A 26,271-nucleotide genomic window follows, 5' to 3' on the forward strand; every position below is an offset into this window, starting at 1 on the left:
ATATGGTGGAGTCTGCCCGAGTCTGGGAACCAAACAGAGCTGTCTTAACTTACTACCTGCCTCCTTCTTAGTGTATCTTGAATGGCTCTGTGGACTATGAGACTCTTCAGAGTGACCAAACAGGGAATGTCACAGACAGAGAGTAGTCATGAAGGGTTATGACTGCTTCTTTTGCATATTTATTGAATTACTGCTATGATAAAATAGAAAATCCTATAGATTTCAAATATTCTCTGCCATAATACATGACACCTGAATTCATCAAAATGGTAACAAGGGGATTGCTTCACTTATTTTAATGAAAATATATGTTTTTATTAATTATATGCCTCCTTTCAATATTTAAATAATAGCTCTATTGAGTAATCATCAATAGTTTACAGAAAACCAATCATAGCTGGAGAATTCCTCCAGTAATTTTTCTATGTGTATAACTATAAATATAGAAAATAAGTAATTAGCACTGTAATTATTCATTGAATTTCTACATAAATAATGTTTGCATTACCTTCTGGGGATATAGTTTTACAACAGCAACTTTTATTTAGCAGAAAAATAATCCATCCTAATACTTTTTAAAGGGAGCCAAGGTTGTTTTTATACAGTTTTTCAATAACAGTATTACCTAGATGTCTAAAAGTGCATTACAGACCCTCCACTGATGGTGATAAACGCGGGCAGCAGACACAGACCTGCATTGACACGATGCATCATGTCATTACAAAGTATACTCTGTGCCTTTGGGGGCATGGGCAGCAATACATGTTATGATATTTAAGAATATAGAAACAAAGGATTATAAAGATCAAAGTTCTTACAGTGGTGAACTGAGATGGCTACACAAATGAGGAAAAAAATAGAAGCACTTTAGTATTTATGTATTTTATCTTTTCAAAGCTTATTTTTAAGATATCTGCCATATGTTTTACCATTTGGGAAAAAAGCCCTCCATATTAAATACCTTAAGCTGTAGTGTTGTTAGTTTTACATTTGTATACTTTGTTCATTTGTGTACCACTGTGAGAGTAGTGAAGTCTTTTGCCTCACTCACCCAAACTCAGGTTTGGGTACTAAATACACATTTCAGTGTAATTGAATCACCAAATACAGATCAAATTCTGAAGCTTTATAACAGACACCTATGCAAAATTCCCAAGTAAGTGGAAGGAACAAACTGTGATAATTTAGGGGTGCAGGCTGAAGGACAAAAAGCCAGGACTAATGGCAGCTCTGTTCTTGCCTCACAAGGTAAGTAGCTCCCCTCCCTCCCTCGCTCCCAATGCTTCCTTGCTCCATTTGGAATGGAAGCTGTGGTCTCAGAGTCACTATTCCTACTTTACCAGAGCTGTGGTTACACTGAGGCTCTTTTTATTTGGTACCTGGGCTTTCAGGTGCAACCCCAATTAACAATAAAAACTGAACTAGCAAAGGTTAGTGTAGCATAGAATACAGTATCCAGTATGCTGAACTGACTGTGTTTTGTAGCAGACAGCTTGACTTGAAATGTAAATTTATGGGGCACAAATCATTAGACTGAATCCAAGTTGCTACAAAGTTGTCTTGTCAGGTCACTGTCTGTGGACATGATTATTGAAAGCAGCTCAGCTCTGCATTTTGCTGTGTCTGTATCTTTTTGTGAGAGAGAATGTAAGGAATAATATCTGGGTGTTACTGCTGAGGAAGGATTTATCCTGGCTTGAGCTGAAACACTCCTGTTGCTGTTGACATGCGGAGAGGTGTGATGCAGATGCTGCAGCTCTGAGGAGTGTCACTGCTTTCAGAGCTTTGGTTCTTGGAAATAATGTTATTAGACCAGTACGGATTCACAGGTTCACAATCAATCATGTCAACGATCAAGTTTTTACGAAATGCTGCTGCTGTAATTTTTTAATGAAATGTTTCCTGAGTTTTTCAAATTACTCTTCTTGCCTGTATAACCAGGGATGTTTCTAAGTAATGCTCAAGAAACTAAACACTGCATTAAGTCTCTGATGGCTTAGATTTTTCAGAATTGAGGTAAAAGCCTTCATTGGATGGCAGTGGTGCTGTCTTTTCTCTTAGATGCAGTCAGCTCTACAACTGAACATTTCCCAGATCGATGTTGACGAGTGCAGGAGTGCCAACTGCAGTGAGGGCTGTACAAACCACCTCAGTGTGAGCGACATCCCCACAGTGATGGACACGGGGAGCGTGTCCTTCGTGTCCCTGAGCATCTCCAGCCACGGGCTCTGCTCCTGCTCTGCCCGCGAGCGCCTGCACCAGCCCTGCTCCTCCTACCCCCGCAGCCCCTGCCTCAACGGAGGCCTTTGTGTCGACACTCTGAACGGCTACAGGTGAGCAAACCTGCACGGCACATTATTGCTGCCCTCTGCTTTTATGCTGTTGAGTGGTGCTTATGAGGCACCTGCCTGAAATATCCATAAATGTCCTTCTGACTGGAGGAGAAACAGAGAAACCCCACACGCCCTTGGGGTGTAAACCCAACGGCAGCAGGGGCTTCCTGATGGCCCCGATGGGGCTGTGCTCCCAAAAAGTGCACGAGTAACAAAGAAAACCCTGGGGAACACATAATTAACACTTGACATTTGTTAACAGCACCTAATTCAGGATGAAGGCATGTGTGCCTTGTTTTTTTCTTTTTTCCAGGAGAGGTGAATAATAATAACAATAATAAAGGTGAATATCAGTGGTAGCAGTAGGGATGTAGGAGTGAAATATAGTTCAAACAATGGGTAATAAGGAGCCTAAAAAGCATTAGATTGTAAACTTGCTTTATTATAGCATCACCTGGCGTGCAGCAGTATTCCCTTAGTGAAATTAATTCCAGCTAGGAATTAACCTCCTCGAGTTTACTCTGTAATAAATTGATATTTGATGTTCTGTGTTATTTAGGAAAAAAGTTCATTGTTCTCAAAAACTTGGCCTCAAAAATACTTGTTTTTTTGAGGGAGGTAGTATAAGGAACAAAATGACTTTGTACTCTTAGAGCATTTTAATAATTGCCAAACACACCTAAGATTCTGCTAAAATCTGTGTTTTGCTGATTTTTTTAACTGTGATTTAAGTTCTGCATTTGCTGCATGCAAAACCAAAAAAAAAAGGCTGAACATGGGCAAATTCTGACTATTTCTTTTGTTTATGGTCTTTCAGATGTCTTTGTCCTGCTTCCTTTCATGGACCAGACTGCCAGCAGACTAAGCACAGTTTCCATGGAAATGGTTATGCATGGTTTCGTCCCATCAGACCTTGTTTTGAAAGCTCTCTCTCTCTAGAGTTTATTACTGTGGTTCCAGATGGACTTTTACTATATAGTGGCCCTTTATCAAATCCAGAACCTGGGAGCACAGAAAACTTCATTGCAATAGGTACTTCTGCAAAAGGGTGTGGAAAAATTAAATGTCTTTTGGGAATGGATTGTTGGTGACCAGTGTAACAATTAGACTATGGATTCTGTCTTTCCATTTAATAAGGTAATTTATTTTGTGGTGTAAAAATATTTTGAAGCATTTCCTAACAAGTCTTTCTCCTTTGTCTATTTTTGGAGCCTGCACCTCTGGCTTTGGGTTCATCACAGAGTTGTAGAAATGAAGGGGAAAGCAAAACAGATTGATATATATATATAAAAAAATAATCTGCCTAGAAATCTGTAGTGCTATAAAGGAATTTAGGTGCTTTGGAGATAGGTATTACATGAGTAGTGCAGTCTTAGTTGCATGTCATTCTTATCTAGTTTAGTGAGAAAATAAATCCACTTAAACTCCCTTTGGTCTTGGGGCAATTTTGCAGATTTTTTTAAACTGGCAATGATGTGATGGATGAATCCAGCCCCATGTGCCATTGTGGGAAGATTCATCTACAAGTAGAACTTAATGCTTTATGTTGACACATATTTAAAAGGTTACTGCTGCTTCTTTTTTGTGAATTAACACACAAGAAGAACACTATGGTTGGCATTTTATATTCTCCTGATTAATTGAAAGGTAATGTGGTTGAATAGTTAATAATTTACCTTTTTTTTTTGCCTTGCTTTGCAGTTGCTTGTAAATTTGAGTAGAGGATGGGAAAGAAGAAACCTGCATATATTAATTGTTTTAGAGCATCATAAAATTGCAGATTGCTTCTCAGGAATTAGTTTCAGTGTTTTGACAGAGAAGTGGAATAATCTAAAGTGTATAAGTAAATAATATACAGGATGAGTACTTCTGCTTAATAGAAGACATAGGGTATAATTCTAGTTATTTCTGTAGTGACCCCACTGTATGTGACTAGCAATAACCATTAAATCACTAGCTGCTGAGATACCCAAAAGTGACATTTTGTAGCTGATGTGGAATTTCTTGTTCATGTTGTATTAGAACTCTCTGGTGGTATTCCTGTGCTGAAGATGAGCCATGGCTCAGGTTCTGTGGTGCTGCAGTTTCCAAGTCACCTGAATGTAGCAGACAAGAAGTGGCATCGACTGGAAGTCAAAACCAATGGTCAGGTCAGTCACTGGATTTTTTTTTTTTTTCCCACATCAAGCAATTTCTAAAAGTATTTCCCTGTGCGGAGGTAGAAAGAACAGCCTTTCAATAAAGAACAGCCTTTCAATAAAGAACAGACAATAGGTATTGTCCTAACTGGCTGTGTAGGTTTGATAAGTAATACAAATTTTGGGACGACCTCATTGTGAATTCCACTTCCACTGATGTTGTAATCCATGTTCTGCAATCTTTACCTTTTCTAAGCTCTGCTGCAACACACGTAGAATGTGGCCACTGGAATCTATTACTTATGCACAAAAAGCAGATATTTATTTACTTGCAAATGCAGTTACAGGTCTTGTGTAAGTAGTTAAAATACTCAGAAGCACAAATAAAGTTGAGAAGTGCCTATTTTTGCTAAATGGCTCCATTTTAGCTCTAATGGTTATTGCAAGACAAACAGAACAGGGAACAGGCAGCCCTTTTTGCTTGATAGTGTGCAGGCAGTAGAAGATGAGGCTGTGGTGCAGCAGGTGTGGGCTGTGCAGCAGGGGCCAGCTCCGTGTGCTGTGTTGTGGCGCAGGCTGTCCGCTTCACTCTGGATCGGTGCAGCGCCGCCGTGCTGTCCGAGATTGAAGGCGTTGGCCGCTGGCTGTCCACTGAAGATCGCACAAACTGTGAAGTCTTGGGGTCTGTTCCACGGAGAGCAAGGTACATTCCTGGAGCGTCCCTGACAGGCAGTTGATTCTAAGGCCTGTGAACATTTGACCTGTTAGACTGAAGCCGAGTTATTGATGGCTAGGAGCATAAAAAGCGTTTCCTCTTTTCTCAGGCCTTCTAGACCAAGCCTGGAACTCAAAGAACTAAACAAATTTTAAGGAACCAGTCTTCCACTAAGTAGTGTTGCAGTACTAACTGACAACCCCAAAACTCTGTGGCTAGTACTGGAGCTTTGGTGGGTCGTGTGTACCACCCTCCACCCACAGGATTTCTCTCTGTTTATCAAGTCACTGTGAGCCTGCTCTTTAAAACCTCACAAATTTAGGCCAGTTAACATCAGAGTCCTGGGTACAGTTGGTGGCCCAAAGTGCAGGGTGGGCAAGGAGCAGCTGGGTATAGACCAGAGTAGAGCAATGACTGATCAGCTCACCCCGAGAAGTAAGAATCAAGAATGAAGGAATTGAGGTCAGTTAACAGAAAGAAGGGAAAACTAAGGAGAGAGATGATAAGTCTCAGTGTGTATAAAAGAATGGTACAAAGAGGATTTAGACAATCTCTTCTGTACAGGGCCTGAAGTTACAGTGAGGAATATTCAGGTTATATTTTAGGGAAACCTTTGTACTAACAAAGATACTTCAGCTGTGGAATAGATAGTCCAAGCAAACATTCTGATGAGCATTGAGATTAAGCCTTGTCCACAGCTGCATGCAGCTCTCCTGGTCATGAAAGGAGCACAAAGAAAGGGAAAAAATATAAGGACGAATGAAAACAATAGAAATGAATTGATAACTCTGGGAAAAAGAAAATATGAGGACTAAAATGCATGGAGTTGTTTGGCTTGGAGAGATGATTGGGAGACAGTGCAGAACTTGGACATGTTTACCACACCTTTTAGACCACATGGACCCAACGTTTAGATTTCTTAGTCATACACAGAACAGCCTTTTTTGTAGTATTCCTACAGCATAAGATGTCTGTGTACACAGAGCACTTGAAGGAGAATATGGTGTCTAGAATATCACAGCTGTTTCTGACTTGAATGCAAACATACCCAAAATGTAATAGTGTCCCACAGTTAAACTTCCAGCAGGTTTCACTGTCATGTTTAAAAAAATACCCCTTATTTTAAAGGGCTTTATTTCAGAGAGAGAAGATAAAGTAGTTGAGTTCTACTGTTATGTTATAAAGCCTTTGTTATTTGGAGAATTGGTGTATTTATTTATTTATCCGCCCATGTTTGAAGGTAGATGCACATCTATTTGTATTATTGATATGATTTTTAAAGGTATTGGAATGTGAACCATGTTCTCCAGCTGGGTGGTGTGAAAGAGTCGTTACCATATTCCTACCCACAGTTGCTACACAAACATTTTTCTGGTTGCTTGCGCAATTTCATCTTGGATACTCAGGTAAGAGCAGAGTAATGTTTGCTTTAGCAGAGAAGAAAACTTCTTTATTCAACTTTTGGGAGATTTGTATTATACATGAAACTTCTGCTTCCATCAATGTATTCAATGCCCACATGCATCAGTGTACAATACAAGAAAATTCTGGGGCTTTCTGTGATAATTAGAATAAGTACCTTGAAAAGTTATTTCTCAATAGAAGGAGATGTATTAATGAGGCAGGAACTGTGTGTTTGCTTATCCCCTGTTTCATGCATCTGTTTTCCAAGCTTCTTTGTGCATTCAGGGAGCTTCTGAATGTCAGTTGTGTAACAGTGTATTTATGCTAGCTGTCTGCTTTTTTAGGAAGTATTAGGTTTTTTGGTTTTTTTTGTTTTCGTAGTCAGTTGACTTTATTCAAAGGCAAAATATGCTCTTGATAAAATCAGCTGAAGTCTGAATGTCAAAAAGCAAACTTAGTAACTTCAGCAATGCAGATGAGTGGTGCACCTATTTCTGTTTAAAAATGAAATATGTTTCTCAAATAATATTTTTGCATCACAAACTGTCTCTTGAAGGTGTACGACCTTCAGTCTCCTGCAGAGTCCCTGAACAGCTTCCCTGGCTGCACCCTGACGGATGGGAGCTGTGAGACCATGGGATCTTCCTCCTGTGGTGCCCATGGGAGGTGCCTTGGGGACTGGGGCTCGTTTGCGTGTCACTGTTTGCCAGGCTACCACGGCTACCGATGTGATAAAGGTGAACCCTGCTTTTCTGTTTCATTAGTGTAGGCTGCTAAATTTTACAGTACAGGAAACTTCAGATATTTGCAGGCAATGATTGTTGAGATGGTTTTATATTACATTATGTAAAGCCATGTTGCAGTGTAGTTGCCTGTGATTGTTAACAATTTCTTTTCTAATTCCCTTTGAGAAATTGCTTTCTCAGTACAGGATCATTTCTTTAATCCTGAGGGTGTTTGTGCAATGAATGTATAACAACATGGCTGCATGACAAAAAATTGTGAAAAAAGTATTTTATTTTATTACATTTGTTTGATTTGCATCTGTTTACACTTTCAGAAATATCTAATAACCTAAAAAATATGAGTGTGCCAGTACCATTTTCTGTGAAGAATTAGAACTATGCAACTGGAATTAGAAATCACTGCTCTCTTGGTGTCGGAAGAGATTCTGCTGGCTTAAGGACCTGTGCTTTGGAAATAGTAGGATTTTTAGCTCTCATGGAGCCAAAGTTTGCAGCAGAAATACAATTATAAAAGAGCAGGTTGTGAAATTTCATTGTGGTACTTGGCCTGCAGGCTCTTGTCTTGGCCAGAGGTGCTGCTTCCCTGCCATCACCCCTTGTGAGCATTGTAAGGAGGAGCCATTAGCAGGATCAAGTTGGGTAGGAGAACACCTCTTTACAGAGGAAAATGAAGCGCGAGAGTGACTGGAGAAGCTGTGGAAATAAATACAGGCGATGTCCCAAAGGACAAATTGTCTCGCGGATCCATGCTGTGCATCGCAATTGTTTCCTTTTACTTTAAACACTTATTATGACATTAAGGACAATAACAATGTTTCCCTCTCCTCAGGAGATGGTTTAAAGGTTTCTTTCCCTTGCAGTGGCCAAGGAGTACCGGTTTGAGGCAGGCAGCCACATCCGCTACCAGCTGCCTGTCAGTGTGTCTGCCCGCAGGACGCTGCTGCAGGCCCTGGTGCGCACGCGGCAGCCCGACGGCGTCATCGCCACCGTGCTGTCCCGGGCCAGGGACGAGCACATCACCCTGCAGGTGAGGGCACCTGCTCACAGACAGTGACACCAGAGCCACAGACAGCTCAGAGAAACACTCGCTTAAGAGATGGAAACAGAACAAAAACCTTATGCTGAGCACCAAGAGTCTGGAATTGGTTTTGTGGATAGATATATGTGATCCTTTACTTGAGATATTGGCCACTCAGGTGTGGTATCCCATTGGTTTTGATGCCAGTTGCAGAGAAGTGCAGGTTGTATACAGAATAGGATGAATAGGGTGTGTACCTGGTGTCCTTTTGAACCATGTAGCCAATTCTGTGTAGTTCAGACTCTGCCAAGCAAGGTGCCTGTCGCAGTTCTAATGAGGTCAGGCTCTCAAAGTGACAACCTTCTCATTTTATGAACACCACTGAACAACTCACCTCTTCAGCCATGTTGGTTTGAGCTGTCACTGTAGTTGTTTCTAACTATTAGAAGAACCTCATAAATTTGTGCAAGAGAGATCAGGGTAAAATTACTCCTAAGGTGACTTACGTACTACTGTGAGTATATTGCTACCACATTCAGGTTCCCTAATTCAGTAGCACCTGCAGTATTTTTATATTACACCTAAATGTGCAGTGTAAACATACCCTAAATTTAAACAAATGCCATAAGATTGAAGTTACAGGTCAATACCAAATGCCACGCAATGACTTTTCTTTCTTGCTATTTGTAAATTATGCACAAGGTTGTTCAGGGACTCCTAGCGGTCTCATACAATCTGGGTGATGGAAACTATTCTGTAAGCCTTCCCTCCTACCACATTGATAATGGTGAATGGCATCACATCACACTGGAGAGAAATGAAAATGAATTTACTCTTCGCCTTTATGAAGGAGGGGGAAAGAGAGAGATTACTCAAGCAGCAGGAATATACAAAGAGATCGTCATTGACCCCAGCAGCCTGGTCCTTGGAAACACCTACCCATTCAATCAAAACAGGAGTTTTCAAGGTAGGAATTCTCTATCCCACTGTTCATAATATGGACCTATAAAAATAAAGAAATAGTGCAGGAAACTTTCTTGTTTATGTTGAGCCCAAAGTACATAGATTGCCTGCATGACACTTTGCAACAGGGATGGATAAGCTGTTCTGACCAGGAGAAGGTACAGCAGGGAATTGCCTGCAAATACACTTGGCTACTGGACCTGGAATAATGATGGTCACCTCTTGCCTTGGCTGCAGAGAATTTTTACCTGGAGATCCAGAAATTTCTCCCATATAGACTGTGCATGGCTCCCTGCCTGGGATAGGCAGAGCTGGTTCAGTGTATGGTTCTGCCCAGTCCATTTGGCAGCTCTCCTTCCCTCCCAAACACATCTGTTCCTATGCTAAAAGGAATTTTTCCATTTTATATGTGCATTGCGTAGCACCCACCAAACCCTGTTTATTACCTCTGTATTACTGGATTTTACACTCAGTCAAAGCATTAACTAAAATTAGAAATCGTTTATTGAATTAGAGCTAAAAATCTGAATTTTTAGCAACTGAGTGGATAAGGTCACAGTGTCTGTTAAAAGCAAATCAGTTTCCAGCCTGGAAAACGAGTAGTTCCTCAAAGGAGAAATATAAAGAACTGGAAGCTTGGGATATCCACGGCAGCTCTTTACTCTGAGCTCAACTGGAAATTTGGCCTTTGTCTAAACCCACAGTGTAAATAAAGCAAATCAGCACAGGTTTTATTGCCAAGGATCACACATCACTGCTGGTTAAACCTGCCTGGTGTCTATAGGCCACCTCTCTCCCATGCCCTTCACCTCTTTAACCAGGTCCTAGTAAATCCATTCAAAGCAAGCTGATCATCTTTTCACCATGCAAAAGTACTTCAGTGAGTAATGCAAAAGGGCCTGGAGAGAAATTAAATAGAGTAATAATTTACAACTTAAGTGTATCACAAATTATTTAGAAAAAGATTGTTTTCTATTGCTTTACTATAAGTATTCCAATAAATAAAGTTTATGATATGAATTAGGGAGCATATTTTGATTTTTTTATTTATGGGAGTAATAGTGTTTGTTTTCAAGTAAATAAAGAAGTCAAATGATTGCATTAAAATAATTTTAATTAGGGCTATTAATGTTGCTGCTAAGTAGCTGAAACTTTAAGGACTTCAAAATCATAAAATGTACTTCATTAATCAAAGTATATGTTTTCATGCTGAGGCATCTCGTGCATACAAAGTTAATGCCACACTTCTTCAGTACAAATTTTCTATCCCTGACTGAAGACTCTCCCACCATTTTTTGTGGTTTGCTTTTCATACTATAAAGGTAAGCCATAAGCTACAATTTAAAATCAGACAAACAGTTTTTACTGGTACATTGAAGAATAGAACAGCTTATCCATATGTAACAGATTCCCCACAATATTTGGACTTTTCTATGGAAATCACAGCAGAGGGGTACATATTCCACTGACTATCTTAGGCTGTCATGGTTTAACCCCAGCCAGCCTCCAGCCCCTCAAAGCCTCTCACTCACTCCCTACCAGCAGGATCAGGGAGGGAGTCATGAGGCTAAAAGCTGGAAAACCCCTGGGGTGAGATAAAGACAGTTAATGGGGAAAGCAAAAGCCACGCACACAAGCACAGCAAAACGTGGAATGAATTCCCTGCTTCCCCCAGGCAGGCAGGTGTTCAGCACCTCCAGGAGAGCGGGGCCACATCCCGTGGAATGTTACCTGCTTACCTGGATGGCAAACACCTCCTCTCCAAACATCTCCCCTTCCTCCTTCTTCCCCTCACTGCATATCCTGAGCATGATACCACATGGTCTGGAAGCTCCCTTGGGTCACTTGGGGTCACCTGTCCTGGCTGTGTCCCTTCCAAGCCTCCCAGGCAGCCCCAGCCCCAGCCCCCTCCCCAGCAAGGCCCCACAAAAAGCAGGAGAGGCCTCGGCTCTGTGTGAGCCCTGCTCAGCAAGGGCAGAAACAGCTCCATGTTATCAGCCCTGTGTTCAGCACAGATCCAAACACAGCCCCACACCAGCCCTGGAAAGAGAATTAAGTCTGTCCCAGCCAAAACTAGCACAGACCTGCAGCAGCACTTGATTCCTGTGGAAAACACTGGGAATCTGGATCTAAAACTTCAGCAAATTCAGTCCAAAAATGAAGGACAATGCTATGAGAGTTTAAGTGAATTCAGTCATGGATTTAAACTTTGATAGCCTGTGTCTTTTGTTGCCAAATTGTACAGCTGCTTCAAATGATTCTTTGCTGAATGGTTTTTAAAACTGTCTCTTTGTGCCTTGCTCTAGGATGTATGAAGGATGTCAGATTTAACAACTACAGAATCCCCCTGGACACTCATGGGAAAGAGTTGGTGTCAGTATTGAGTGCCCAAGGCATCAAAGAAGGCTGTTCTTCGGAGGCCTGTAGGAATAACCCTTGCAACCAGGAATTTATTTGTATTGATTTGTGGATGATGCATGAATGCAGGTAATTGGTGGAAATAGATGCACAAAACCCTTCAGAGTGAGGTGGGAAAGGGTGGATGTCGAAGTGTGCAGCTTGAAGGCTGGCACTGGCAATCTCATCAAATCCCTAGAACCACAGTGGCACACAAAGCTGGACACCTGCACAGGGAGCAGCTTACTGTGTCCTTAGAGACACCACCACAGCTGATGTAAATCAGCCTGGCTCCAGGGACTGTGGAGCAAGTTCAGCTGCCTGTCTAATGGAAAACATTTAAAGAGCAGCAGCAAATCCAGAATGCTTGTAAACCCTGGAACCAGGACAGGAGGGTGTGTGAGCTGGAGTGGCACAGTTCTCTGGCTGTGCTGTGAAGCCTGTGCTGTACAGTGTCAATGCTTTCTCTTGTGAGGGTCTGATTTCTTACACTGTCCCAGGCTGTTGCCTCTGTTCCCTCCCAGGCTCCTTCAGCTGCTTTAGGAACACCACACTATTGCGCTCAGATTCTTGTGTTTGTGGCTGGGGTCAGGACAACACTAATTCCTGTCGGTTGTGGTGTGCAAATGAACACTTACACACACCTTAATGTTTGCACACACTCCTGACTGCCACTGTCCACACAAATGGAGTTCTCTAACTCTGGAAACTCAAAGAACATAGCACAGCCTGTCCTGCCTAGCCAGAACTGCAGAGGCCAACCCAGCTGGTTGTCACAGGGATAATCTTGCAGAAGGCAGTGGAACTACGTGAGTTCTGAAAACCCCAGACATAAGGGTCTGAAGTTGTGCAGCTCATGCTATGGCTGCCTCAGGAAAGGCTATGACCTGTCATGATTTCACATAACTTACTCCCAGTAGCTGCTTTGGAAACTGTGCAAAAAGTGTCACCAAAGTGTGTTTTAACATCTTCAGTGCTGCCTGTCACGGCTGTTTTCTCCCAGACTAACGGTGCCATTCTGCCCTGGTGTGTGCAGCTGCCCTGCAGGACACATGATCCTGGAGAACGCCTCAGGCCGGCAGTGCGTGTACACGGCGTGCGCCGAGCGGCCCTGCAACTATGGCACGTGCGTGTCCCTGTCCCCCAGCACCTTCCAGTGCCACTGCCCCGACGGCTACACCGGGCACCGCTGTGAGATCACCCTGGCCATCTTCCACAAGGACACAGGCCTCAGCTTCACCTCCCTCTTCGCCATCTGCGTCTGCTTCCTGGCGCTCCTAGGTAGCTACGGCAACTACGTCTTGTATTACCTGTGGTGAGCGCACGTGTCCACCTCTCCTGAGCAGCCATCGCCTCATCTCCTGCCGAAAACTCCTGAGGGAGATTCAACTCTGCCTTTGTTCCTTTGCTGTGGTCCCATCACTGATTTCTCATCCCTCTGTGCTTCCATCGCTAAGTGAATCAACATTTGTGAGCTATGGAAGGTCTCTACAGTTTTGTTTTCTTCACATTTCGATGTCATTGCTGAGGAACTGTTCAGATGCATAATTAGAAGCAAATACAATTGAAGAGCAAGAGTGGAAATTGCTACCACATAAGCATTGTTTAAAATACTGCTGAGTATGAAACAGATTTTTCAGTCTAGGAGAAACTTCCTGTCTGATAGGAATACAGTGGTCAGGCAGGAGCAGACTTTGCATCTTGCCAGTTGTGTCCCAGCTCCTAAGCAGCTGATTTTGTCTTCCTCAGCCATTAGGTATTGGATCTTAAAGAGAAAAGCCAGAAGGAGGTTCCTAGTGAGGAAGGATCACATCTTGGAGTCTTTTTTGTTTATTCAAATGTTATGGAAGTTTGCCTGAGTAAAGACATAGGATTTTTCTCCTGGCTGTTAGTGTTAGTGCAGTTTTGTTCAGAAATTGCAGTAAGAGTATGAAAATACCATTGTTTTCCCCAATTCTGCTAGATACTATGTTTGCCATGCAAATATGAGCAGCAAATTCGTGGGAAGCTAAGTGGTATTACAGCTCTTGGAATCCCAGATAGCTGAGGTAGATAGTAGATCTTTATATTAGAGGAGTGTAGGGCATGAATTCTGTGTACCCCATTTCAGTCCCAAGGTCATTTAGATGCTGCTCCACAGAACTGCTTCCATGTAGATATTCTGTAAGAGATTCTAGTTTCTTTAGTTCACTGCACTGCTAATTTATGGTATTCAATGCTTTGAGGTCTTACTCTGAGCTTTTATTGATTTTTATAGAGTTGGTAGCACAGTGATGCACAAGTTTCTATTTACAGAATGTTCAGTACCTGATGTTGAAGATTGTCAGTTGTGTAAATGCACTTCAGCATTTAAGAAAAATGTTTAAATTAATGAATGCTAAGGCAAAATGTGCCTGATTCTTGTTTTCTAGTAAAACATCTAAAAGTAATTTCCTCTTCTGTCTTGTGTCTTCTTGTGTTTCATTTGTGTGTAATTGTGTCTGTTACTGTCAGCATGTTATTTCTTCTTTGTACCCCTCTGTAATGCATATCCTGTGACCAAGTTCAACTCCACACAGGAGAGAGACACGACAGAGACACCACTTGGTCTTTGACCAACTTGGAGTTGGGCTTTAAAGGGTGTTTCAAAATGCTCTTTAAAGGCTTTTCTTCTTCCGTGTTTGATGTTCACCACACTGGACAGTGCAAACCCCAGACATTTGCTGAGAAGCCCAGAGTGCAGCCGTGCTGGCCCTGCTGTGCGCTGGGGTTTGCTGGTGCCTACATCACTGTGCTCTGCTCCTGTGTCCCCACAGCTCTGCTCAGCGCCGCCTTCCTCTGGGCTCACTGGAAGACGCGCAAGGGTCTGCACGGAGGCGTTTACCACGGATCTGCTCATCCTGAGGATCTGGAGGACATCAGGGAAAACATCCTCAACTACAATGAAGAAGGGGGTGGGGAGCAAGATGAAGTAAGGATCACTGTTATGTTACAATTAAGAGGGGACTGTTGCCTAACCATGCTAAGGAAAATGCATTTTGTGCTTTGTCCTCAGTGTTCGTTCTGCTGATTCAGCCCTGCAATTGCAAATGAATTATTTGGATGAGGGTGCATGTTTCCTAAGCAGAGATAAGTGCCTATTCATTTTTAATTTGTCTTAAAGCCTGTGATCCTGAGTGCATGTTGATAGGAGCCTGTAGGGTGAGTTTAGCAGTAGGGATCAGCTGCTGGGTTTGGTTTTGGGGCTCAGGAGACACTGAGGTTCTCAGGGCTCATTTCTGCTGGAGCTCCAAGGGCTTGGAAGAGTCTGGTGTGACTGTTCCTCATGGCCAGGCTTTTCCAGAGACTGCTCCCAACAGCAGGTGTTCACACCTTCCCTGTTGGGAAGGGGTGTTGCTGAATTGGCTCCTCTGAGGCCCTGGAGCATGTGGTGGTTGTGGAAGAACCTTTCTGCATTTTTGTGTTTTGGACATAAATACACCTCTGAACACAAGCAGTTTATACTTAGAGTAGAGCAGATTATACCCAAAGCAGGTATTATTAACATCCCTGCTGGCTGTTCTAAGGTTTTCATGTGTCAGTGAAAGGCAGAGCTTGGAAGGAAAACAGTGAATATTATTTATAAGTACTCTTAATAGATTATTTATTGACCTATAGATGCTTTCTATGTTTATAAAAGGTAAGAAACTTCATTGCCAACTGTTCATTTCATGGGTTCAAGGGGTGGTGTGACTCTGCAGAGGTAATAATAGTCATGGTGCCAGTGTGAAGGCCAAAAAAAGCCACTGATTTTAAAATATTCTTACTTGTAGAGTATCCTTATTTTCTTGGTGAATTAGTGGCAACGTAATAAACACAGACATTTCCCATGCGATAACACAGACAGCTATAAAGCCTGTTTTCCTTAATCAGATTAACTTCCTCTGCAATATTTTGCAATTTTACACCCAGAAGGTCTCTTTGAGGAAACCTACAGTTACTGTATGACATGTTTAATTACTTTTGGAGAGTTCTTAAAATGCACTCCTTATTTTAAGCAGTAGAACCAAATTAGTGACTTGATGATCTCCATCTGAGGTTATTACTCTGCCTGAAGAAAAAGTGCTTGGAGTGAAGCCTCTCTGGGTTCTGTGTGTTCTTCCTAAATTATTCAGATTTAACAATTGCTGGGATTGCAGCTGAAACTTTTTAAGCTAAAACCTAGTTGTCTAGATTTAAAAAACCCGAACAAACAAACCAGTCCCCAAAACACCTAGAATTACACCACCTTAGTTGTGTTCTAATGTACCTCAACAAAAGGCTGCTTGGATAAGAGAGATTCATTTTTGTAATGTTTGTGGATGGTAGGGCTCTGAGGACAAGGAGTTGTCATATGAAGGAGTTTCTGCATGTGAAATAAATAAATTTTTTTCCCAGAGAAATGAGGAGCTCATAAAAATTGCAGGAGGTCACTGCATTGTTGATTACACACTGAACTCAGCTGACCACCAGATGTTGTTAAAAGCCAGCTCTGGACCCAGAGGCAGGGTTGAGTTGGGTTTGTGGATGGCCAGCCAAGAAGGGTTTATTATCAGAACAAATGTGTAATTTTAATGAACATTTAGTAGCAATGAAGGATGCTTTTATTATCACCCAGTTCAGTGAAGGGATGATCCTCAAGTCTGTATTGGAACAAGCTCCCATTTCACTTGTGCACAACAAAAAGTTGTTCCATGTCACAGATTCTCCTGGTATCCGTGCTCAGAGTGGGGCTGGACTGGGGCTTGCAGTAACTTAGGACATGCCTGAGGCAGGGATCTGGGCTGCTGGTCTCGATGTTCATCACCAACACTTCTCAATCTCTGGAGGAACGGGAATAAGCAGCTCCTGTCCCAAACCCCATCCTGCCACTGAGGCAGCTTCTTGATTGCAGGTGGGGGGAGTTTAAGTTGTTCTCAGCCTCCAGGGGAAATTCAGCAAAGCTCACTGACATTACCTGGGTTAATCTCTTACAACATGGTTATGCACAATGCCACATGCTAGACAGCTAAAGAAATCTTTGGGGAAGTGCTGATTCCACACCTCTGTCACTGATGGCTCCTGTTCCATGAACAGTAGTAGCAATACAAATAATTATTTGTTTGCTCTGATGAACTCTGTCTCCCTCCACCTGTCTGCATTGTACTTTGGCCTGTAAATCAGTCCAGGGACACAACCTTTGGGTTGTAGGGAGCTGAAGGATGCTGGGGGACAGGACTTCTTCATTGCAGGTGGCACAGAGATTCTGATCAGTGAATGCCATTAACTGTTGGCATTGGCAGCTTTGTGCCAGAGGTTGTGGCACAATTCCCAGACAGCATTTACCACAGCTGAGCTGGAAGGGAATCAGTGACTTTTTTGGGAGTAGGTAGTTTTACTTGGCTTTTACAATTGTGCCACTGCCATGTAACATAATTAGGTATTATTCCAGGGACTGGTAATGTTTTATCAGAAATCATAGCACATTTTCGAACTACTTCTGCAGAAAGATTTCTTTAACGTGCTGTTTGTGAATAGCCTTTCTCACCTCTTCTGCCACACTTGTGGGATCAGTGTCCAGGCATGGAAAGACACTTTGGATCTGAATTTCAGAACAAAAGCTGAGGTGTTTCTGTCACGTTTATTTAGCTTCTGGATGAAATCAGACTTGATTCTGAGCCTGACCGCAGCAGTGCAGAGTGCACAGGTGTTCCTCACAGGCTTTCTCAGGTGCACTGCAGGTGCCAGAGCTGGCAGAGCACCCGACCCTTCTGGTTCTCACCGCAGACTCGCGATCATTCCTTTTTTCCCACCAGAACGTGAGCCTGTGGGACCTACAGAGAGTATTAATTCCCTGTGCCCGATTTCTCCCTGCAGGACGCCTACAACATGGCAGAGCTGCAGGTGTCCCTGCAAGGCAGCCCGGCCTATTCCGTGCCCAGGAGGAAGGAGCTGCCGGCCCGGCGGCAGGGCGCCCTGAGGGCGCGGCCCGGGCCCGCGGCGCTGGGCCGGGCGCTGCCGGCGCTGCTGAGGGAGGCCGAGCGCCGCGCCCCGGGCCCGCCGCAGGACTCGCTGCGCGTCTTCTGCACCGAGGGCGCCGGCTCCAGCGCCGGCAGCCTCAGCTCCCTCAGCTCCCTCAGCTCCCTCAGCTCCGCGGGGCTGGGCGGCGGCGGCGCCGAGGACATCCACGAGTGGGGACCCAAGTTCGAGAAACTGAGGGAGCTGTACTTGCACAGAGAGGCAGGAGACCTGTAGCTCCCCAAGGCTGCTATTTTTAGTTCTCGAGGCAAAGGTAAGGCACAGTTTTTTATACTCCTGCTCCGTATTAGCACCACCCGGCCTTTTTTCCTTATTTCCACAGGGATTCACATTCCCACTAAGGAGGCACATTGGGCAGCAGAGGTAGGTAGGAGCTCAGCCTAGGACATGCTGGACATTTGCATTTTGGTATATAAACCTACTGGGAGGAATAAAGAGAGAATCTGGGGTATGTAGTCATTCATATTCTGTGATTAAGAAGTACAGGTGTTTTTTATCACTGAAGTAATGCACACGGCCTGAGGAGGAGCTGAGGGAAGCATGCTGGATGTGCTGTTTCTGGTGCTTTAACAGTTTTTGAAGAAAAAAACACCTTGTCTTTTTCTCATATAATGAAGTCCATGGTGTATTATATCGCTCCTGTTTCCCAACGTGCACAGTGACAGCACTGATCACAGGTGCCACTGCAGGGCTACAGGAAAAGGAAAGAAGCAGAAGGATGAACTGGAACTTCATTTATACTGTGATAAAATCCCTGTATGCTGCCATACAAGGGCAGAAACTGGATTTGGGCACAACACATGAACCCAGCTGCTTACAACTACGTAATTTTCCTAAGGAAAAGGCCAGGTGTGCTGGCTACATGCATCAAAGGGGGCTGGTCAGGAACTTCAGTAGCAAACACCGCAGTTCATCACAATCTCTCATTCCTCATGAGCTGCTAAACTGAGCCTAAACCAGCCTGAACTGTGCCATTTGCATCTACAACTGTGTTGCTCATGTTTTGTTAAATCTCCTTTGATAGAATCATTGCAGGACATATCTGGGGACAAAGAAACATAGGGAAAAACTAACAGCAGTAGCAGGGGGTGGAACATTATGCTCTAAATTAATCAGTCCCTTTTTGAAACCGTTTAATGTCCAGCTACTATGTTGGATTTTTCTTAAACTTGACAATATTTGGAAGAGACAAGGTGCCACTAAATTAATTTTGATTTTTTTAAATTGGGACCACTTGTACAGATAAATGGAGTACAATGCAGCAAACCCTAAATCTTACGCTGTGCTGTTTCTTCTCTGTATAATATGTAAATTATATCTATTATGATATGTAAACTATAAGTTATATGTACATCATATATTAGGAGCTAATAATATGAATATATCCTAGTTTCTTATGTTTCATTAAAACGAAGCATGAAACAATGTATTATAACAGATACTGAAACTGCTTTGCTCACAGTAGTCTGTTTTGGGAGGTCTGGCTTTTATTTTTATATATCTATTAAAACCCATAAGTAAGTGAAAGCTGTCTGCAGGCCAGCTCAGTTTGCATGATTCCCAAATGAGAAATGTTCACACAGTACCTTGTTTTCATGTGCACTTGTGCCACGCTGGAAAACTCTTGAGTGCACCATTAAGCACTGTTACACACTGCAGGTGGTGAGCATTGTCCTCTGGAAAACCTGAATCCAGTTTTTACTCACTCCCAATGGTTTTGGTTCACAGACGGTACAGTCTCTGTGATTTTGTAATTTTACTGACACATTTATTTGCCTGGGAGGAAACCTTGGCTGAAACATCATGCAGTGTTCACCAGTCCAGTTTGCCAGCTCCTGTATTCCATCACCTCAGCAGTCACAAACAGGGTATGGAAAATGAACTACATACATATTGTGCACAAAAATCTATTCCTTCCTGAAACAGCAATAATTTTGTCTGCATACCTTGTGTTCTTCCCATACCTATGGACATGCTCTTGCTTTGGCTGGTTTTAATTTAATTTAGCCTGTAAGCTCCTTGGGGCCGACACTGTCTATTTGCCTGTGAAGTGTCCTGCCTATCTCAGGCACCGTATCACTAATAAACTGGCCTTCTGTTCCGGGTGTCTCTGCCTTGTTTGTGTTTAAGGATGACTGAAGGGTGAACTGTGTTGAATTAGTTCTCTCTCAGTTTTGATCAGATGCTTCCACAGATGTGAGTCATGGGTACTGTGCTGCCTGAAAAGCTTCTGCTGGTGGGCCCAGGATCCAGTTACCCACCCAAAAACCACTTTGGGTTTCCCCAGGGGAACAAGACCTCGTCAAAGCTCTTCCTCCATCCCTGAGGAACTGGTCCCTGTTAGAGTAACAACAAGCACAAGCACAAGTGTTGCCCAGGAACCCTAAAGGTGACAAACGTGTCCCACAGAGCAGCCACATAGCTGCTGATGTTCAGATGTCTCAGTGCTGTTGCAAATGTTGCTGCCCTGCTGCTGCTTCCTTCCCTGTTACAGCTGTGGCCCTACTCTGTAAGCAAACATGAAAACAACAGCCCCAGAGCCTCGGAGCTGCCTCTGCACTGGCAGTGAGTCCACCTTGTACAGAACATACAGACTAAAACAAAAGGGCAGGAAACATTTGCAAACTCCTCTAGGAGCTTGTGTAGATACAATCTCAGTAATAGGACACACTCATTTGCAGCTGTCATGCCCTATTAAAGCCTACTCTTCCTCTTTCCAGAGATAACTAATTAGTTCAATTAATTTATCTGTTTTAATTTGCATGCTGCTCTTTTAATTACTGTGCAATTGCTAAAATCATATCCTCACTTGTTCTGCATTCGCACAGGCACACACCAGTATTTCAGTGCCTCTGCAGAAAGGCTTATCCCAGCACTGCCATGGCTCCCAGGGAGAACAGCTGGCTTTCCACAGAAAGCTTTGGGTCGGGGGGAAGGAAAAATATTGAATAAAAAACCCCATTGGGTCCCTAGGTAGTGGGATTTGCAATAATCTAGTACTTTTATTAATCTTCTTCCATGTTCTTTACAGACTTTAAACATACAGTAAGAACATTTTATTTAACATAAATGTTTGTAAAGGTCTGAAATTTAAATAATCATGCGGATATTAGTATTTAATCTGGCTGCCTGTCAACTACATTAATCTTTATGGTCTTCCCCTGTTAAAATAACATTCCAAGTACATAACACGGAGCCAAGCTATAGGAAAGCTGATTGTCCTTAGGCCTGACCTACTGATCAGCAGGTTTAGGAAGGAAAACAGGGCTATAAAGAAGCAGGATAAGGTGGGCAGAAGAAATTGGAGCATTTTCTTAATGACAAGAATGTTAAACCCACAGCCATCTCCTGGGGACTGAAAGGAGGAGGTTCCCTGGAGCCCAGAATCCCCTCTATACCCAGAAGCCCCTCTATCCCCACCACGTGTGGCTCACATCCCATCAATTACATTAATCCCTAATTAATGCTGGTAACAAACTCCCCCCAGCCCCCTTTAGACCAGTCCTACACATGGGCAGTTTTATTTCCAGCTCTGCACATCCTGCAGCTCCTGCCACAAGAGTCACATCAGGACACCCTACTGCACATACAGCCCTTGAAATGTGCTTCTTCACTCCCAAAGAATGTTCACTAATGTTTCTGTTCATTAAAAATACTAAACTTGAGCTACAATGTGGAAACAAGCAGGTCCCTGGTGTTCTAAGCACTTAATATATTATTTTATGTCTATATAATACACTTAATAAAAAAATGATATTTATTTAAATGGATATACTGCCTCAGTCTACTGACCTTACTGGAGTTGACATGCATGGGGTGATGACTGATAAAAATCGTGGCTGGTACCTTTAGCTTCTAACAAAGGAAGCCCAGTGAGCTGTTAAAACACAAAGGCCATTCCAAAAGTCACACACAATATAATGAGCTCAAGAAGCCAAAACTTGCTTGTGAAAAATAACTTGCTTTCCTCCATATGGACTAAAACAAAGCTGACACCCAAACCAGGTCTTTCTCAGCCCATCCAAACATATAAACAAGCAAAAAAAGCAACTTTCAAATGACACATTTTATTTAGTATACAATAGTCATTACATCTCTTTACAACAACGTATTATAAAATAACTATGTTAGATCCCACCAGCAGAACACTGAAACAAGAAATGAAAATACACTTATGGATCTCAAAGGCTTTTCTCTCCTAAAAGAGTCCTGGCTCCTTGATAGCATTTTGTCTCTGCAATCTAAAAAAAAAAGTAATTTATACCACAATCCCACTGATCTCATACAGCACAAAGTCCTTGTGGCCACCAAGGAGCACACAGGAGGAGCCCAGTCCCTGCCATTCCCACTGCTGGTTCTCAGAGTTGGTACCTCAGGAATGGGAGGGGCAGCCCTTCCCCCCAGCCCTTGTCTCAAGCAGAGGCAGGGAGGAGCTGCTCCCCTGGAGCTGGGAAATGCTTTTGGCCCTCGGCACTTGGATTTACTGTTTGAAGCAGGTTGGTGTCTGAATGCTGCACTACAGTCCCTGGAATAGTGTTAAACCTTTCTGATAATCTCTCATAATACATCCTTTTGTATAAAAAACCCCAAACAAACCAGATTGCACTTGGTAGTTTCTATGAAAAGGTTAAACTTCTCCTTTGGCAATATTAGAAACTGCATTTTTAAAATAAGTCTGTTTAAAAATAATTACTGTTTCAGTCAGGATTTCTTAGTCTCAGCTGTTACTTACAAGTAAATTCTGAAGACAACAGGCTATCAGTCTCTGGTCCTGGGAATCCCTCCCCTCCACCAAAGGAAAGTCACTGCACCTCTCCAGAAAGATCCAATTGCATTCTAGAACAAGCCATACAGCCCAGACATCTTTTACTTTTTGTGTGCTTGTTTTCAGTTACTGAAGGCACTCACTGAGGGATTCACTGACCCAGGCTTGCAGCTAGAACCACCATGCATCATTACAGGCCTAATTAAAGTTTTAATACTGATTAAAATGTTTTATTATTGTATTATGTTAAACTGCAGTGGTCTCCAACCTCATTAAAGGATACAGGCTAGGAATTACTCAGGAGTTTCAGCTGCTCAATGAAACAACCCAGCTCCTGTCAGCATGTGATTTAACACAGCCTGGCTACAGCACAGCCTTCTGTGCCACAGAGAAAGGCAGAAGGATGTTGAACATTGTTTAATGAGTATTTAGTGAATACAAAATTGTTTAAGCATGTGACATAACCATCTCCATCTCTTTGGTAATTTACCTTTGTACAACTGAAAGGGAAAACATATCATTTGGAATTGGAGCCCAGCTCAGTTGTGACACCTAATCTCATTACACATCTTGATTAAATTAAATGTGGAGTTTGCTATCTGTGGCACTTTAAGTTTCCCATCATTAGAAATTAATTGCAGTGGTAATTACTATAACTGAGTTATTTGCACAGGCCACAAACAGTCTTATACAGGTATTCAAATGTTAATTCAACCTGGGCCTAGAGGCACTTGATTATTACAATTCTGTTTTTTGTACCAAACGAACCTAGTGGATGTCTAATTCAAGATGGAGAGTACTGTGAGGCTTCCAAATTTGATTGATTTAAATCTAAAACCAAAGCAGTGCTAAAAACACAGCAAAAGTCATGTGGTACCTTCATAACATTTAGAAATCCGATACAAATCACAAAGTTCAGGCTGGTAAAAAGACAAAGGGTACAAACAAATCACAAAATTCTCAGCATTGAGGTCTGGCTTCACTTAATCTTCCATGTAATTTTAAAACACTGGTAGTCTCTGTTTTAGGCTAAAGAACAAGGACACAATGATTTTGTGCTAAAATATAGAGCTTTGTGTCTGAAATAATACAAAACAAAGCTCTACTATCTGAATGTATTTGATAAACTGGTTTCCTGCTGCTTTAGAGATGGTTTTTCTTTTGTCCAATTTTGCTATCCTAGTGGGATTCACACGAGGAGAAAAAGGATCCTCTATAGTTCAGAAAGTATATACTGGAAAGTGTTCTGAGAATCCAAACTGAGAAATTTGGATTTTTGTTTGTTCTGAGCATTTTACAAGGATACAAACATGCAACATGTATCAAGCATGCTCCAGCCTTTTTTCTCACTAAGAATACGTAACACTCCATCATTAAACACTTAATGTTATAAACCAGTTTGTTTCTGATCACTAAAAATGCTGGACCAAAGATTATTTTTCTTAAAAGTTGTTTGCTTAATCCGCACTCACTGATTCTGCAATCACACTCACAAAACTGGAAACTCATATCTGCATACATTCCCAAAGAATTCAAGAAAGAGGCACTGAAAGAGCACAAGGATCTGTCAAAAAGGATCGGACTGTAAGACAAAACTTCATTTTGTGACTATTTTTAGGATTCACAAAAGCAATGCTTACTCAGGGCAGGAGCAGCATGGGCTGCTTTCACTGAATTTCTACCATTTCAGAGGAAAATCTGAACTGCTGAGCAGATTCACAGGCTGCTGCCCTTGTCTTCCAGTCAGTTGAAACTGGAAAAAAATTACAACCTAAGTATTCTGAGGGTCAAAATTTAAATCAAAATGGTCCCTACTAGCATTTATTTATGAGTTTATGAAAATTCTGGCAACATCAATAATGTTATCAAAATTAAGACTGTCTGAAAAAAGAATCACAGTAATTAAACAAAAAACCATTGGTGTAAAATGTCTTACAAATGTAACCTGTTTGTAAACTTCACCTGCATTTCCTAATGTGGGTCCTAGCAGTGAAATACTGAACTTGAAGTCATGGGTGGAAACGTTATTTATGCTTGGCAAGTTTGTAAACATGGAATGTTTTGTTCTGAAACACCCTGGTGAAGTGCATGGTGTAAGAAGGAAGGTTTTTTTTAATTTCCTCACAGAAGCGAGGATACAAGGACGGTTTCAAATCAGGTTCATTCTCTCCCAAGCCATCCATGATCTGCAATGAAATGGAACAGACCGGTGAAATTTCTTTAGCCAATTCACAGTTGTAGGCAATAACAAGTTCGTAACAACCTCCACAATACATTCACTGGGTCAGGCTGGCCAGGTTTGTTCACAGTAGGAAACAAGTGGGAGGAAGAAAACAGCTTTAAAGCAGTAAGACTTAGAGTATTGTCTCTAAATGGATAAAGCTGCTTTGTCAGAGGTCTGTATCTGCTTGGGCTTGTGCAGCCTGCTCTGGCTCCAGCTCAGCCCTAGAAATGCCTGAGAACTGCCCTGACAGAGTGGTAACAGAACCACACCTCAGTGAACTGAAGCTCTGAAGTGATTTACACCGGGGAAGGGAACTCTGCTTGTGTGCTCCTAACCTGGAGCTCGTCAGGAAGTGATTACTTTTCCTGCCCAGGCTGAAATTCCCCCTTTTTTATTCTCAAATACCCTTAAGAGCAAGAAGTGTTAATTTGGCCATTTTGAGAATGTCTAAGGCTCCAGCAGGTTTTCCTTCCCACAGTGCAAATACACTGGCTACCTCAGCTCTCAGTAACTGGGTTTCAGAGCCAGGTCAAGCAAAACGTATTTTGTTCCTTGATGTGGTCTGTAACACTCACGTGGCCATTGGCTACGTCCAGCAGGTCGCGCAGGCGGCAGCCCCTGCTGTGCCTCCTCTCGTAGCAAATGCTGTCCTCCAGGATCACATAGTCTGTGCCAAAGGAGCGCAGGATGCTGTGCACGTCACTGGGAGACCGCTTGGCATAGATCTGGTAGATCTGCAGAACAAGGGAACTGAGCTCCAAGACACACCACATCACCACTCACTGTTGCTTTGTTTGCTCTGTCATCACTCCTCTATCTTGAACCAAACAAAGAACTGGGAAACCATGTGAACAAAATATATAGAAACCATCTATAAATGCTTTATTCAGTAAAATCTCCACATGGAGATGTGTGTTATGGCGAGGATGCTACTGGCTACACAGCGCTGGATGGTGCTGTCAGGCTTTGAGAATGTCTCGAGTCCAGAGAAGGGTAGGTGAAAACAGTCTCCCAGCTGCGTGTGCAGTTTCTCAGGGTGGTTTCTCTATCAAATGCTGTGTGATGCTCTGGGAACTGAAAGGAGTATCACAGAATGCTCCATGTGGGTTTAACAGCCCAAGTGGGCATGAGGATCTATTCATGCCACAGTAGCCAAACCAGTGCCCTTGGGACTAGCTGGGTGCTCAGGCACAGAGCTGCTGAGACACTCACCAGCTGCCAAAAGTGAGTCAGGAGATCTCAAAGCAGTTGCCTGAGCAACTGACAGTAAGTTACTCCATGAGAAAGCAGGTGATGCCTTTTGCAGTGTGCCATTAGGACATCATTATTTTCTGGAGTGGAGTCAGTGACGTGGGCAAGGATTACTATAAAAAAAATCAGAAATCTCTTACCTGCTTTGTTCTCTCTCTCAGATTCTTATCCTCATAGTGGGGATGGTTGGTTAGGGTCCGTCCAGTGCACAATTTGACTCCTGCCAACAGCTGCATGCTCCCAGCAAACACTGCTGTGTTTGGAGTGTTTGACCTAAACAAATGTTGATAAGTCTGAGGAAG

The 26,271-nt window shown here is 42.6% G+C and overlaps 2 protein-coding genes across 4 annotated transcripts in view; one reads left to right on the forward strand and one right to left on the reverse strand.

Moving 5' to 3' along the window:
* Positions 1-26,271, forward strand: part of LOC137481074 (neural-cadherin-like) — a 78,235-nt gene that overhangs the window by 40,158 nt on the left and 11,806 nt on the right. Inside the window, exons 22-33 of one of the 3 annotated variants that reach the window (XM_068202527.1) lie at positions 2,062-2,333; positions 3,151-3,365; positions 4,356-4,483; positions 5,047-5,174; positions 6,469-6,592; positions 7,147-7,327; positions 8,197-8,363; positions 9,057-9,321; positions 11,624-11,804; positions 12,751-12,995; positions 14,510-14,664; positions 17,568-17,982. In XM_068202527.1, the coding sequence (XP_068058628.1) occupies positions 2,062-2,333; positions 3,151-3,365; positions 4,356-4,483; positions 5,047-5,174; positions 6,469-6,592; positions 7,147-7,327; positions 8,197-8,363; positions 9,057-9,321; positions 11,624-11,804; positions 12,751-12,995; positions 14,510-14,664; positions 17,568-17,945 (2,439 nt within the window). In that variant the 3' untranslated portion in view covers positions 17,946-17,982. Of the gene's footprint in view, positions 1-2,061; positions 2,334-3,150; positions 3,366-4,355; positions 4,484-5,046; positions 5,175-5,295; positions 5,603-6,468; positions 6,593-7,146; positions 7,328-8,196; positions 8,364-9,056; positions 9,322-11,623; positions 11,805-12,750; positions 12,996-14,509; positions 14,665-17,567; positions 17,983-26,271 lie in introns of those variants that run through there. The other 2 variants (XM_068202528.1, XM_068202529.1) reach the window with 2 other exon arrangements.
* Positions 23,315-26,271, reverse strand: part of DPY19L3 (dpy-19 like C-mannosyltransferase 3) — a 33,255-nt gene continuing 30,298 nt past the window's right edge. The window contains exons 18-20 of the mRNA XM_068202552.1: positions 26,110-26,242; positions 25,294-25,452; positions 23,315-24,680 (exon numbers count right to left, since the gene is read on the reverse strand). Coding sequence (XP_068058653.1) covers positions 24,519-24,680; positions 25,294-25,452; positions 26,110-26,242 — 454 coding nt within the window. The 3' untranslated portion in view covers positions 23,315-24,518. The remainder of the gene's footprint in view (positions 24,681-25,293; positions 25,453-26,109; positions 26,243-26,271) is intronic.

This window comes from Anomalospiza imberbis, chromosome 12 (assembly GCF_031753505.1).
Source record: "Anomalospiza imberbis isolate Cuckoo-Finch-1a 21T00152 chromosome 12, ASM3175350v1, whole genome shotgun sequence".
NCBI lineage: Eukaryota > Metazoa > Chordata > Aves > Passeriformes > Viduidae > Anomalospiza > Anomalospiza imberbis.